Source organism: Osmerus eperlanus, chromosome 6 (genome assembly GCF_963692335.1).
Source record: "Osmerus eperlanus chromosome 6, fOsmEpe2.1, whole genome shotgun sequence".
Classification (NCBI taxonomy): Eukaryota; Metazoa; Chordata; class Actinopteri; order Osmeriformes; family Osmeridae; genus Osmerus; species Osmerus eperlanus.
Window position 1 is genome coordinate 21,244,952 of NC_085023.1, and position 16,176 is coordinate 21,261,127.

At 50.7% G+C, this 16,176-nt stretch overlaps 1 protein-coding gene across 1 annotated transcript; it reads right to left on the reverse strand.

Annotated features, from left to right (window-relative positions):
* Positions 1-5,081: 5,081 nt before the first annotated feature.
* On the reverse strand, positions 5,082-15,871 carry ism1 (isthmin 1). The gene is made up of 6 exons (XM_062464347.1): positions 14,781-15,871; positions 9,816-10,043; positions 8,270-8,543; positions 6,394-6,537; positions 5,981-6,067; positions 5,082-5,886 (listed from the first exon to the last, which is right to left on the reverse strand). The coding sequence occupies exons 1-6, from the start codon at positions 14,916-14,918 to the stop codon at positions 5,369-5,371; spliced, it is 1,389 nt and encodes a 462-aa protein (XP_062320331.1). The 5' UTR covers positions 14,919-15,871; the 3' UTR covers positions 5,082-5,368.
* Between the last annotated feature and the right edge of the window lie 305 nt (positions 15,872-16,176).

The window sequence follows — 16,176 nt, forward strand, 5'->3', positions numbered from 1 at the left end:
AATTCCCCTAAAAAGTTTTGAAAGGTTGACAAAATATTTCCCCCCAAAAAATTGGGGAAAAGGTTTGATAAAATATTTTCAAAAAAAGTTTAAGAAAGTTTTGAAAGGTTAAAAACCTTAAAAAAAAAAAAAGTAATATATATCAGCTTATCTCACACGTAGGCCTGCATCATTAATGAAGAAAAGCTTTGTTTGCATTTTTTACATGGTTGAAACCAATAACCTTTGAAATGGGAAAGTTATCTCGATTCTGATTTGAATTAAACTGATTTCCCATCAGTTATAAAGCATGGGAAACCAGAATATAAAACTGTGTGGTAGCATTACTCATAACTACAGTTCCACAAAGGCAGATTCTGAATATCATAACTGTTTTATTAGGGGGCAAAGCAGAACTTGCTGTTCTGTTGTCCTCATCTGTCCCGTTGCTGTGTGTGGGTGAGTTTATGAGTGGGCGCGTGTTCCAGCTCACTCAGAACAAGCTGAACGCTGCTAAACAGGACAGGTGGAGCTGTGGCTGTGCCACTGTGGAGCATTTATGTACTGCCTTTGTGCATGTGTGTAGGGACCTGCAGTTCACTGTGTGTGTGTGTGTGTGTGTAGGGACCTGCAGTTCACTGTGTGTGTGTGTAGGGACCTACTGTGTGTGTGTGTGTGTGTAGGGACCTGCAGTTCACTGTGTGTGTGTGTGTGTGTAGGGACCTGCTGTGTGTGTGTGTGTAGGGACCTGCTGTGTGTGTGTGTGTGTGTGTGTGTAGGGACCTGCTGTGTGTGTGTGTGTGTGTGTAGGGACCTGCTGTGTGTGTGTGTGTGTGTGTGTGAAGGGACCTGCTGTGTGTGTGTGTGTGTGTAGGGACCTGCTGTGTGTGTGTGTGTGTGTGTGTGTGTGTGTGTGTGTGTGTGTGTGTGTGTGTGTGTGTGTGTGTGTGTGTGTGTGTAGGGACCTGCTGTGTGTGTGTGTGTGTGTAGGGACCTGCAGTTCACTGTGTGTGTGTGTGTGTGTGTGTGTGTGTGTGTGTGTGTAGGGACTGGGGGGTTCTGGCAGCAGTGTTCAGGAAGGCCCCTGTGGTGGTGCTGGAGGTGGTGGCCCCCTGGCCTCCAGAGCTCCACAGCTACTTGACCTGTTTGTTCAGCTGTGCCCTCCTCCACCCTCTCCCCTCCTCCACCCTCTCCCCCCACTCCCTCTCCACCCTCTCCCCCCACTCCCTCTCCCCTCCTCCACCCTCTCCCCCCACTCCCTCTCCCCTCCTCCACCCTCTCCCCCCTCTCCCCTCCTCCACCCTCTCCTCCCTCTCCCCTCCTCCACCCTCTCCCCCCACTCCCTCTCCCCTCCTCCACCCTCTCCCCCCACTCCCTCTCCCCTCCTCCACCCTCTCCCCCCTCTCCCCTCCTCCACCCTCTCCTCCCTCTCCCCTCCTCCACCCTCTCCCCCCACTCCCTCTCCCCTTCTCACCCCTCTCCTCCGTCCCCCCACTCTCTCCCCCCTCTCCTTTCCCCCGGACCAACGTCCCCGTCCCTGGGGGGTAGAGGCTGGGGGAGCGGCCTCGAGGCCCGTCCGGGTCAGCTCTCCCAGATTACAGGACTCTGGGCTGCAGCCTTCTAATCAGGCCGCCCCGCAGTGTGGGTCCTGCGGTGCTGCGGCCCAGACACTTCCTGCTCTGAGCTGCACCACCCAGGAAGTGGCAGAACCAGGGAGGGAGCGACAGAGAGAGGGGCAGGGAGGTAGGGGGGGAGAGAGATAGAGGGGGAGAAGAGAGAGGGAGGGGGAGGCTAAATATGGCACTGCCACATCTGCACCACGTCAGAGGACGGAGATAAGGTGGTGACGGTCGCAGACTCAGCAGAGCTCTCACACCGCCTATTCTCTCTCTCTGTTTCTCTCTCCTCTCTCCCTGACTTTCTCTCTCTCTGTCTCTCTCCTCTCTCCCTGACTTTCTCTCCTCTCTCTCTCCTCTCTCTGTCTCTATCCTCTCTCTTCCTGACTTTCTATCTCTCTCTGTCTCTCCTGTCTCTCCCTGACTTTCTCTCCTCTCTCTTTCTCCTCTCTGTCTCTCTCTCTCTTCTCCCGCTCACACGTGTCCAGTGTCAGCTTCTTGTGAAGCAGGTCTGTGACCAGAGAGTTGCCAGAGGCAGGTTTCTCTCAGCCCTGCATGTGGAATGAGCTTCGCTAACCAAAAATAGAGACCAAACACCAACAATCATATCTTGGTAATTCTAATGACCCCTTTCAGATTGTTGACAATATACCACTAATATACTGGTTTGCATCCTTTGACACACACCAGAGGAAAACACTAGAAATAGCAACGTGTAAAGCCCAGACTGCAGACTGGCTGCTGACGCTGTGAGCTCCCGCTGAGACGAGGCCGGGGCGAGGCCGGGATGAGGCCGGGGAAAGGGCTCTGCTGTAGCTGGCGGCCTCTCACATCCATCAAATCCGGTTCAGTAACAGTCATGGAAACTATATTACATTTAGTCATTTAGCAGACGCTCTTATCCAGAGCGACTTACAGTAAGTACAGGGACATTCCCCCCCGAGGCAAGTAGGGTGAAGTGCCTTGCCCAAGGACACAACGTCATTTGTCACAGCCGGGAATCGAACTGGCAACCTTCAGATTACTAGCCCGATTCCTTAACCGCTCAGCCACCTGACTCCTTGTGAAATGCAAACGTTTAAACCTAAAAGCGTTCTGTCTTTGACCTACGCCACAGAGAGAGGGCTTCCTCCAGACAGGACCACCTGTGTGCTGGGTATGGGTGTCTGGACGCAGGATCTGGGCCAGGAGACGGCTTGGTGTGGGGAGGAGGAGGGGCTTCTGGCTGTGAACTGAGAAGGGACACTGCCTGAGACACGAGAAGCCTGTCTGGAGAGGAGACAGAGAAGGGACACTGCCTGAGACACGAGAAGCCTGTCTGGAGAGGAGACAGAGAAGGGACACTGCCTGAGACACGAGAAGCCTGTCTGGAGAGGAGACAGAGGTGTGTGTGTGCGTGTGCGTGTGGAGGATGGTGGGGTGGAAAGGGGGCTGTCGTCACTTTGAGCTTCGACCTAATGTTTCAAAATAAAAAATAGCTCCTTCCTTTGATGTGCATGTCCCGTGCCCCAGCCAGGCTGATCAGATAACGATCCCTGCTGTCTTTAGCCTGCTGCTGGCTGGGAGTCCAGCCCTGTCAGCTCTGACACCGCTGCAAGGTGGAGTGAGGCCACAGCACTTTCCTCGGGTCACAGCCTCCAGACCTCATAGAGAGAGAGAGATGACATTTTTTAATCGGGAATTCTCAATCATCCTGCGAATAAGAATATTTGTGTGTCTTGATTGAGAAAGCAACAAACCACACTGATTCTCAGTGGCCCTGCTGCTATTTTCGTAGGACGACACAGGCTTGGACTGTACGGCGTGTTGGAGGTCGGGAGGAATGCGGTCTTGGGGAATGTGAGGGCTGAGGGATTGTGAGGAGTGCTGGGGGGGGAGTGCTGAGGGGGTGTGGGGCGTGTTGGGGCCTGCGCTGCAGAGACAAGCCCAGCGCCAGGCCAGCTGAAACACAGCACAGCAGGAATGAAGGCACCATGAATAGGTTTCTCTGTGTCACAATGACTACAGCACTCACAGCTCACTGACTGGTCAGAGGTCTCTGCTAGGGAATAGGCTGCATTCAGTCCTGTGTGTGTGCGCATTGGAGCGTGTGTTTGTTGGTGCGTGTGTGTTGGTGCTTGTATGTGTGCGTTTTGATGTACTATGTGTGTGTGTGTGTACATGTTCTGAGAAATTACACAGGAATGTGAGGAAACATGCCCAGGATGAAGAATTCAAGCCACGTTCAGGTGAACCTTTTTCCCCACAAAATATCACAATCCCATCAAACAGGCTGACTGGAAGCCACGCTGCATGGAGCTAATGGGAGTCTTGTGCGTTGGCTTAAGCTGTTGGAGGAGTTTAAATGCCTGGATTGTTTTTTTTTCACCCAGATGAAATGTCTCCGACAGCAGAGAGGGAAATCTAATAGCAGGTGATAGGACCCCTTAAACTTGAACCTGGATCAGTCCACGAATCATGTTTCACTTCTGGTAGATCAGGATCCTCATGTCGACAGATAAACCTTCAGTTTTTTATTCATTTTAACATTTATATCTCAAGAATTTCCGTACAATTGTATTCACACATTCCTTATATGGCCATTAGGGTCTGATGCTAACCTGAAACAGAGGGACATTCATAGATTTCCGTAAATGATTCGCTCAGAAGTTGGACACACGCATCTCAAGTCAGCGTTTGGCTTTTTAGGAATTCAATCAGAAACCAGAATCATGAGCACAACACTGGGACATAACTACAACTTAATAAATACTTTACAAAAATGAATGCAGGCTTTTTACATGGGAGAGAAGGAACTGGCCTAGAGGATTTAAAAACCCTGTGTACATTATTTGTTGAAAAAGTGCATGCTAAATAAACACATAAGCATACGTGGTAAATTGATTATCACAGCTAACCAAGCCAGCTCTAGGTTGGGCTGAATATTACAGCTAGCCAGCACTACGCACGTCTGGGATGAATGTTTCCTCGTCTTTCTATGGTCTAGCTTTCTCTGTCCCTGTGTGTCCCTAACCCTCTTCTCCTCCTCGTTCGGCTGTTCAGGGCGACGGAGAGTTCATCCACCAAGAGGTGGCGGTTTTGTGTCGTAAAAAAACAAACAGACATTCACTGTTCTTCCGGTTATCCCCGGCCTCTCCTTTCCTACAAACATAAACGATCTAAACAGACAAATCTACAACATGAACAGTTATTTTCCCTTTTTTAAGAAACTATACAGAGCTCTCCCTTTAACCCTCGTGCTGCCTTCGGGTCACATGACCCAAAGGTTCATAACGAACCATTGTTGTGTTTACCCAATTTTACCCAATACAAAAACAAATAAAAATAATTTTCTTTTAACCATTCCAATGTGGGGGGTCTGAGACAGCCCGACAGTTAAAAGAAAATGCTTCACTTTGTTTTTGTATGAGGTAAATTTGTCGCAATACGACGGTGGGTCACAATGACTGATGGGTCAGAATGACCCGAAGATAACACAAGGGTTAAAGAGTGATACTGAAAAAATATTATTGGCAAAATAATTAATGGCAAAATCATCATACGTTTGTCTTATGATTTAGAGACATATTTCATAGCAATTATGACCAGACAATACTTGTTTCTGGTTACGTTGAAGACAAGAACAGTTCCTTGTGTCCATAAGAGATGCATCTTAGTTCTTTTTCACAGACAGTCCAGTTCCCCCCCCCCCCCCCACGATTGTAGGACTATTTTCTAGATTAAAAAGAAAACGTTCATTTTCCTCCCCCTCCCTCTGTCACACTTCACAGGAGCTAGAACTCCCGGGCTTCCTCCACCTGTTTGTAGTAGGCCTCATCCAGGGGGTTTTCTGGGCACTTCTGCCCGTTGTTAGGAGGTCTGGCCTGGTTGTAGCGGCTCCAGTCTCCCTTGCAGTTGATCCAGGGCAGGATGTCCACCTTGTAGTGGAGGTCGGCGGAGAACTCGGTGCTGATAAGGTTGGGAGTCCCCGCGCCTTTCCCCCGGGTGATGAGCTTCATGGCGTCGTCGTAACAGCAGTGCTGCGCGGCCAGCGTGGTGGAGTCCAGGGTGAGCATGGAGCGGATGCAGTAACGAGCCGTGGGCTTGTAGATCTCCAGTTTCTCCTTGGGGCCGCTGGCGTCCTTCCAGCGGAAGTGTCTCCGCGTGGGGGCGTCGGGGACGTCGGCAGTGCTGTAAGCCACGTCGGTGGGGTAGGAACAGGGGCAGCTGGGTAGGTCGTTACCTACCTTGGTCATGTACTTCTTCAGGAACTCGCTCTTGCAGTTCATCCAACGCTCGCAGCTGTCTGTGTCTGGAAGACATGAGGGGAAGAGAGAGATGTCTGTGAGGTTTATCTCTCGGCTGGACAGAGATATGAGGCGGGAGGAAGAGGGAGGAGATCGTACCGACACCAAAGAGCTCTGTGGCGTTGAAGTCCGTTCCAGCCAGCAGGCTGACTTCTGTGGCGGCCGTTTTGAACGCATCTTCAATTCCTGAGAACGGAAATGTAATCATGAATCTAGTAAACAATCATTATCATGTGCTTGTTTAGCTTTTACACTTTCATCCAAAGCAACAAATATTCGGTTTGAGGATTTGAACCTACAACCTCTTGTTCAGCTGTCAGGGAGCTATAGCTAACCCTTAAAAACATGAACAAAAACACTTTGGCTTAAATCAGAAATCTAGCCTAAATATATATAAGTATATTTTTACTGATACTTTTTAAGTTTACAAAATCTATTTCCGCTGGGGTAGTCCAGCCGTCCTCAGAAGGCTTGGCGGCCGAGCAAAGGCCTTGACGCGGGGGGTTTCCCACCTGGGCAGCTGGGCATGTCACAGGTACGTGACTCGGTTGCCGTGCACGCGTAACCACATGACCTCGTCCTCTTCTGGTTGCCATGGCCACAGGTGACGCTGCATGGCGACCAGTTACTCCAGTCTCCCTCGCTGTCTATGTAGTCTGGAGAGAGAGAGGGAGAGAGAGAGAGGGGGGGAGAGAGAGGGAGGGAGAGAGATAGAGAAAGAGGGGAGAGAGAGAGGGGGGGGGGGAGAGAGAGGGGGGGGAGTCAACCACTACAAGCTGTAAGTACCCAGGTCCATTACCACCTTGATAATAATTTGTGGCTCTTTCAGGGGGGGACTGTGTGTTGGCAGACTGCAAGTTCTCGTTTACTTTGACCCTCAAACCAGATGCCAGCCAAGCCTGTGTGATTACACACACGCGCGCTCGCAAATTGACTTACTTTCAACCGTTGAGTGAGACATCAACTAAAATAGATTTGACCCAGTGTGTCCAAGTCTAGCGATGCATAATCCATCGTTGTTGGAGTCGAAACAGCGAGAAGTCCTATTCTGCTCCAATTATCACAGAAGACATCCGTTTAACAGGACTAAACTCAAACGGTGAAGCTGGATTCAATTCTCATCTCAACATTCTCACATCTTGGGAGCAATTTGCTCTGCTGGGATGAGGGGGGTGAAGGTGGACAGGTTTGAGATGGAAGCTTTTCAGGCTTGCGTCCAAACCCTCCCCCTCACCTCCTCACCCACACATTTACATCTGCCACAAGTGATCATTGTTTCACATGAGTATGGGCAGATCCCTTTTCCTGCCCCTTCACCCCTCGGTCAGCCATTACCTGCAGCTGCTGCAGAGACAGGAAACTCAGGACCAGGGCATAACTCACTTTCTGGTTCTCAACTAACAGCCAATGGTGTCAACTGTGTCCCGTGACTGACGGTCAACATAGCCAATCCCCAGCTGGGATTGCAAACGATCACATTTGATCAGGAATCTTAGTTAGTAACGTGCAGTGTGGTGTGATGGGCGAGTAAGTGGACCACAGCGATGAGTCAAAATGTTTACACATGGACCCTGAGGTAAACAGGAACGCATCCGTTTATGGAAGCTCGTTCCCTGACAGCCATAAGCAGATGGATAAACTGACATTTCTCTGTGAACACATGCATTCCTGTTCCCGGCGTTCCGGCTCTGGGTTTGGACATGCCGCGACATGGGAAGGATGGATCCCGTTTATGAGCGGGGGAATGTGAATTCTCCAGGCTGATTTATCTGTGGGCTGGCTTGTGGAGGGTGTTGTGAGAGTACTGTGGCAGCCTAACCCCGCTCCTGGCTCACGTCCTGCCATGGCACTTTGAAGTCGAGAGGCGTTTAAACTGTGTCATGTAGCCAGGTCCACGCCACAGAGGAATCCAACTCTTAAAGACAGCTACAGGCTTCAATCAGGGGCTGCTTCGGCCTGGCCTGGAATGACTGTGCTTATTATGGTGACAGCTTAAATCAGCAAATCTGCAAATGACAGATTCCTCATCATTTACATTTAGTCATTTAGCAGACGCTCTTATCCAGAGCGACTTACAGTAAGTACAGGGACATTCCCCCCGAGGCAAGTAGGGTGAAGTGCCTTGCCCAAGGACACAACGTCATTTTGCACGGCCGGGAATCGAACTGGCAACCTTCAGATTACTAGTCCGCTTCCCTAACCTCTCAGCCACCTGACTCCGTCAGACCGGAGACATCTGTGAAGATGAGACCTGGGTTCTAAACACAGGCTGTTTTCACTTCGCTGTGTCCTCTGTGACTAGCCCTGCTTAGGAGCTCTCTGCGACACACACTCATGCTCACACACACGCTCACACACACGCTCACACACACGCTCACACACACTCACCGTATTCCGTCTGGGCCTTGCCGCCCGTCCCCGCGGCGCCCCTCCGGTCCCAGTCTCCCAACGGTTTCAGGAAGTTGCTGTCCTCCGTGTTGCTGCCCTGTGATTGGTCCTGCTCCTCCGCACGGCGAGGGGTGGAAACCGAGGAAGAGGAGGAGGAGGAAGAGTGTTGCCACCAGTTCCTCCAGTTAGGAGCCGCCCAGCTGGGCTTGCTCTCCTTCCTGAGGCCCTTCTCCTGCTCCACCCCCTCCCTCCCATCCACCACCTCGATGGTCACCTGGTGGTCATGGTAACACGGGATGGCAGATGTCAGTACAGCTCCACCACACCAGTGTTTATTAGTGAACTTCCTGTACACGTGCATTTTAACATGTCAAACGGCTCTACTGGGTACGTTTTGGAATTTGTGAGAGAGGAAGAGTAAATCGCGAATCAAAAACAGAGTTGGAATCCCGTCTGAGTCGGCCCTGACAGGGCAGAGCTGGGAGGGGGGTCACCTGGTGGTGCCCCTGACAGGGCAGAGCTGGGGGGGTCACCTGGTGGTGACCCCCCCAGCGGAGAGGTGACAACCTGGACCCCCTCCCACCCTCTGCCCCCCCGCCCCTTCTCCTGTCTTGTCCCGAGACATGTGCCTCCCAGATGAGGGGACACCCTCGCCCCCTCCACTCCTCGCCCCCTCCACCTAAACACTGAGTTCAAAGGGCTGCTCAGCCTCCTTCAGACCATGAAAGCCAGATGAATCCTGGGGATCAAAGCAGCTCCCCCCTCCTCTCTCCCCTCTCCTCCCTCTCTCCCCTCTCCTCCCTCTCTCCCCTCTCCTCCCTCTCTCTCCTCTCCTCCCTCTCTCCCCTCTCCTCCCTCTCTCTCCTCTCCCCCCCTATCTTCTCCTCCCTCTCTCTCGCCCGCTCTCTCCCCACATCTTGAGATGTTAACACACTCTGTCCGTGCTGGGATGTAGCCCTTCACAATCCATCTGACGCTCTCAGAAGCGGAGCGAGCCTGGCAGGATGAGACAGCAGAACAATTTAAACATGGCAGCCAGGGTTGTTTGGCCGTCGGCAGGATGCTAAGGGGGCTTGCGGGAGAAAGAGCCGGACACACTCCTGCCGTCAGGCTGCCTGTTCTGACTGCGTTGCCGTGCGCAACTTCTGGTCAGTGGCTGCTTATCGCCTGTCGTTATAATGGACAAGAGATCTGACCTTTGGTGGCTATCTAGAGAGAGTGAGAGGAAGAAAGAGAGAGAGACACAGAGAGAGAGCGAGAGAGATAGTGTGAAGGGGGACGAGTGTGAAGGGGAGGGGGGGAGGGGAGGAGGGAGTGAAAGGGGTTAACGATGTGCACCAGGGTCTTCAGCTCCTTCCTGTTTGTTCATCCTGCTTCATGTGCTTAGGCAGCCATGTCTCCCAGACAGGCACAGACACATGAAGCCATGTCTCCCAGACAGGCACAGACACATGATCATGACCGTGTGGACACGCGCACACGCACAGACACGCACACACACACACCAATCACTGGTGAGAAACAGCAGCGTTGGAGAGCTGTTTACCTGGATGTTGGGGTTCTGCCCGTTGATATCAGCCTTTGAGAGGTCAGGGAAGTTGTGGAGGTCCAGAAGGAAGGCCCCAGGCCCATCTCTCTGCAGGCCAGCCCCGGTGCCGTGGGTCTGGGTCCAGGGAAGCGCCGCTGGGCGGTGGGGCAAGCGTGGCTCCGGACCAGACTTCCTGTCCCCCGGACCCCGCTGGGCTGACAAGCTGCTCTCTGCTTTGGCATTATTCTACACCAGATTAAGAGAGAGAGGCACAGATGTCATCGTGAGGATTATCCGTCTTTATGTCAGTGAGGGTACAGTAACATGCGGTAGAAGCGCCCGAACACGGTGAAGCAGAGGAGGAACACAGAGGGAAAGGTCCAGTTTGTGTTTGATGCAAACACAATGCTAGTGAACCATGAACGTTATTTCCCACAGAGATTTATGTGTATGGATTGGCAGAACAAACCCAAACGTGTGGTCCCTCTTGAACAAACAGGGTTTGCTGGGAGGATTGTGCTGCCCATACGCCGCCCATGGCCCCTGCCAGACCGCTGGAAGAGCACTTAGCAACGTTAGATTGATATTTTAGGCAGAGGGAGCCCAGGACCTCCTCTCTCAGCAGACAGTCACATCCCCTGGTACTATGGAACATTACCATTCTATTTAAAACAAAGAGACATGATGCTGTATTTTAGTGTTACGTCCTATATAGAGGGGGGTGTGGCCTGGGCTGAGACAGCTAGTCATGGTTTGATTTAAACATCCAGTGTTGTCGCCAAGCACTTAAACCTGAGCAAACTGCTTTGCTGCTAGACGGAGCACGGTGCTGTCGTCTGACAGCGGTAGTAAACACACCCCACAAGGCTGGTCACGTCCAAACACCAGGAGCAATTACCCCCTCGGCCGTCCGTCCGACAGACAGACCAACAGGCACAGCAATCATCCGCTATGTGCTGGCAAAAAATAAAGATCAAAGAAGACCATCAATCTTGTTCCCTGTTTGCTTTTTTCATTTCCCACATTCCCAGCCGTGTGTGTATGTGGATAGGGAGGGCCAGCTCTGGGAGGAGGTCGGCGGGGCTGTGGTGACCCGTCACAGACAAACTGTCAGCCCGGCCACACTGCGGTGGCTGTTTAACACCCCCAGAGGAACCATTTGGGTCCGGCCAAGGTGCACTCTGGGACTATGAGGCCTGGTAAAGGAGCGAGGGCCCAGCGTGGATGTATTATAAATGACCGTGTTCACCATCTAGATAAAGCCTGACAGAATAAGAATATTCCAGCCACTGTTCGTTCTGTTCCAGCACATGTGGCTTGTGTGTAGCTGTAACTCATGAGCTTGGTGATAGTGATGGATTAACCTTGTCCACTGTAAAATGTTTTAGAAGTGAAAAGTGAAATGAATTCCATATGACACCACATCGCCCTAAAGAATCTTTTGGTCAATTCTGGTCACAACACAGGGACAGTGAAACCTTGATAAACAAGAATAGATGACCATGACCACCAATTAAAACATTTAAAGAATGAAGACGATGGAATCCCTCTTTACTTCCCGCAACCGACCAACTGGATTGGCAGATAAACAGGAAGTGAGGCTTCAGGAGAGAACAGGGGGGGGGGCTGGTCCAGCCCCACCCAGCGCTCACAAGGACATCACAGGCACCTCTCTGCTCGTATCTGCAGGCTCCCTGGCTCAGATGCCCGTGTGATAACCCTGCCTTTCAAGTCCCCAGCCTTTAGTCCCTGCTGGTAACTGAACTCCAGTTGGCAGGCTGCACCACATAGCCCACCTCTGATTGTCAACCATCTAATACAAACACTGCTCCAATCAGGGAGGACCTGAGTACAAGAGTGGAACCAAATGAAAACAGAGAGTGTCCCTTTTTTACGTTTACAGTTCGACTGCTTTACTCGTTTGACCAGTGTGAAAACGCACTGACACACAGAGCTTCTTCTGTCAGTGGGCTGGCGGTTAGAGTGGGTTTCCACATGTGGAGCTGATGAATGCAGGCTTGTTGGACCGCAATCCTGACTGGTTGTGGTCCTGCTAGCTGGTACCACAGAGGGAGAGACATTCTCCACCGCAGGCTGAGGGGGACTCGTTGAGGGACAGAAAACAGTCCAGAAGCAGACCCGATAACCAGAAGGTATTTCTCAGTATAATCGCTACAATCGTAAATATTTATTCCTCTCAGATTCAGAGCTGTTGTCAGGGCAGGTTCAACATCGTCACCCTCTTCGCATTCCGGCGTGTTTTGCTCAGCGGTTACGTCTCTCTCTCGGATCCCAGGCCTCATTTCTGAGGATGAGAAACTTCTTTTATTTGGAGATCAAAAGTGACACACCATTCCTTAGGTCATCTAGGGTCTCCAGGACGCTGTTACCCCCCCTCCCCCCCACCAACACCCCTGCCCTGAAGACACCATGAATGAGACTCACACCCCTGCCCTCCCTCCCCACTTCCCCTTTCTTCACTCTGCGATGCCTGCCTAAAGAAGCATGACTCCAGTTTCAATTGGTGTCCTCTCAGGGGGGCTGTCCCCCAGGGGGGGCCAGGCAGGGGGGGCCAGGCAGGGGGGGCCAGGCAGGGGGGGCCAGGCAGGGGGGGCCAGGCAGGGGGGGCCAGGCAGGGGGGCCAGGCAGGGGGGGCCAGGCAGGGGGGCCAGGCAGGGGGGGCCAGGCAGGGGGGGCCAGGCAGGGGGGGTAGGCAGGAAATGAAGGCAGGTCACATTGTGCCAGATGCTTTTCAACCTGACACTTCCGTGGAGAGAGAACTCTCTCTGCTGTCACATCTCTCAAACGGGTGCTCTCGTTCTTCTCTTTCAATCTGCACCGCTCTTCATTTCGCTATTTAAGTTTTTGTCATATTGCACATATTGTATTTTGTTAATATTTTTTTTTACTGTAAATATTTATTTTATATATATATAGCCTTACCGCAGTACTTTATCTTTCTTTGTATTTTTTATTTTACTACTATGTTTATTTTCTGAACCAACATCACCAGAGCAAATTCCTTATATGTGAAAACGAACTTGGCAATAAACCGGAATTTCTCACTCTGATTCTGATCAATAGATGCACAAAGGACCTTTTGTTGGCTGTGCAACCGGGTGCATAGTAACTGTGTATGGCTAACTGTAAATAAACGTGGTCAGACGACTAGTGTGCTCTCTCCTGTATCAACACTGATCTATACAACAGCCATGCATGTTCTGCTGCTGAATAGCTGTTTATGTTCCATGGAGACACTGTTTCCAAGCAGATTCATCCAGACTGTAAAATCACCCGGCCTTTGTGAGTCACTGATGATATTGTTCCGCATGCTTCCGCTGGCCGTGTGCGAAGCCTCTGGGTCTGCTCTCTACAGGTGCACCAGCCACATCCTGTCGTTTGTGTTCTCGTGAAAGGCACTTTAAATATGACACCTTGGCACCACAATAACCCCCTGGGCCGTGACAAGGCCCGGCAAGGGATGACATCATCGTCTTCAGTGGCAGATCAGTGAACCATATCTGCACATGCTCAGAGAGGCCCATTCAGGAACACTGAACTATTCAAACGACAGTCCAGCAGTCTTGTTCTGCAGGCTGGTGGTGTGTGTTTGTCTCTGGGCTGCTTGTTCCTGGAAATCAGCTCCACGTTCTGAATACTTGCGCACCTTTTGTGAATGGTGAAAATGGTGTTTGTCTGCAGTGTGATGGCCAGGTTTGAGGAAAGGGTTTAGAACCTGATCTGGTGTCTCTCTAGTTGTAGCAGATCTAACATGTCACCGTTATGGGGTCATCCATAATATCCATGAGGCGCAATCAAATATTTGGCTGCTAAACAAAAACTGTCGATTTCTGAGAAGTCCTCACAGCCTTCCAAAGCATGCACCTAGAAACAGATTCGGAACAATATCTCAATCCCTCTATTTATGATCCTACTTAAAATACACAACTTAGTTCCACAGTGGTGATGACAGGATCGCATCCAACACGCCTTGACCCGTTTTAGGGACGATTCTTTCCATTTAAATCTCACACCTTCCAAACACACCGTTTACAATGGACACCATTCATAATTTCCCAGTGGGTATTCAGAACCATTCATCATTGGGTTTGTGAGGTTGATGACAGGGACATGGCTATTAATACATCAAACAATAGCCGAGGGATGCTTAACAGCCTCTGTAAAAAAAACCCTGTTGATCCCAGAAACCCTCTTGACCTCTGGGTCAGGACTCTGACTCGTGAGAGAAACTATAAACTCTATTCTGACGCACAAACAACAGGTTCAAGGGTTACTGGAGGCGGCTGTGGCTCCAGGTACCTCCCTGTCTTCTCCCAGGCCGGCTGGCTCCAGATCCAGCCGGCCTGGAGTCTGGCGAGGTATTTACCGTACGAGGATGCCACGTTGTTTGGGTTAGGAATTCCATCAATAAACTGTGTTTAAGAGTCCCTGCGTGACGACGTGTGACGTGAAGAGGTTAGCCTGATGCTAGCGCTAACCTAGCGCTTGTCCCCAGAGAGAACCTGTCTCCCAGCCTCCTCTGCTTGGTGTTTCAGGATGACAGTGATGAGCACTAGATGACAGACTGGGGCCTGACGGTAACGTTTAAGCTCCCAGCCATGAAGGAGCTGTGCCGGCGGGCTCGACCTCTGACCCCACCTCATCTTCTCTGGCTCCTCTTACTGGCCAGCCGTCCCAGGGGAGTCCTGGAACACTACATCCTCGCATTGTGTCAACAAACCCCAAAGACTCAGGAAGTCCCTCGGGCAATGTGGCTTTGAATTACTAACCGCCATCATCACGATGAACGTCTGTTATCGCCTGAATACGTGCAAAGATATTTAACTTAATGACGCCTTTTTAAATCGTAAATCCCGGGACTGCGTTGCATTGAATGCAACCCCAAACTATTCCTACTAATCGAGTCTCTGTAGGCCTGAAAGAATGTCAAGTAACTGGTCTTTAATGGTGAAATGCACTCACCTCAGCACGGAGACTGTCCTCATCCTGGCTCAAAGTTACATTTCCTTGATGAAGCGGACTGCTCCGTAGAACCGTTATGTGCAAAGTAAGAATTAGAAGTCCTAAAAGCAACAAGAGTTCTGCCGCGAGTCGAATCATCCTTTTCACTCGACCGGCTTTCGGACCCTGCGGTGTGACCGGAGTTCCAACACCGCCTCCTCCCGTTGCAGCGACTCCGATCTCCGGATCCGCTGCGGACGAGGAGCCGCAACACCACTTCGGAGCCACTTCGGGATTCAGAATTACAAAATTAAAGGGAAAGGGAATCTGAATGGAGACAAAAAATCTGTGCAATAAGAGTTTGGGACCAGGTGTTTAAAATAAGTATGCAATTCTGTTGAATTGTTCGTTTCTTTTGCACATCAGCCTAGGAGGGCCAAATTCAATTCTATGTACAGCTACAGGTAAAGTCAATGTTCAAAATATGTTGGCATCCTTGTGGAAGTTGGCGATTTCAAACTTAATCTTTGAAGTTGATATTAATTCTGGGAGAGTGAAAGTGTAGCGACAATTAAGCTGTCCATTAGGTAAGAAAAAATGCTCAAAAAACAACCGGACCATTCAAACACGCAACATATTTTCTTATCTCTTGTTGCGCCCTTGTGAATTTCTCCAAAATCAGGAGACGTACTGCCCATTTGCCCCGTTATGTCCCCGCCACATTCTCTACTCCAGGTCGCCAAAAATACTTCTCAGTTTAGCTTTCTTGTTTCCTTCGCTCTCAGTCGTTAAGCATCCATTGATGTGGCCACATTCTCCAGTGTGCACAACCTGGGCTAACCTCTCCTGAAGGCTGAAACGTAGTGGACTAAATCTGTTTTAAAGGTTTCCTGGACTATTTTCGCCAAGCAATTTTGGCAAAGTGTAGATGACAAAGATTCCCACCTACTCCCAGAAGTTTCTCTCAAACGCAATCTTCATCCACCTTTTTGTAAATAATAACCGCTACAACTACTGACCATTCTGAACGACTAAAAACTCGTGCGTGCCAAATGCGTAAAAGAGCTCGCGTTCCTCTCTCACTCGTAGCCTACACACGTTGTTTTCTTCCAGCAGTGCGCTCCAGAGTGTTTTATACGCCCCTCTCCTGGTTTGCTGTCAAGTCCCCCTCCCCCTATTTTAACCCGTTCAACCCTTTCAACGCCCGTGATGCGGGACGGGTGCAGGTCCCTTGGCGCGAATAAGTTGCAAGCGACACATTGTAAACAACTAGAAAGGCCTACCCAATTGTCGCAATTTTCCTCAACGACCGAATGTGTTAACGAAACTGATCCTTAAACTAACGGAAATAAATAGAGTTGCTAATAATTCTCCACCTACAACTCTCCAACTGCGCTCTTATTAATAGTGTGCGCGC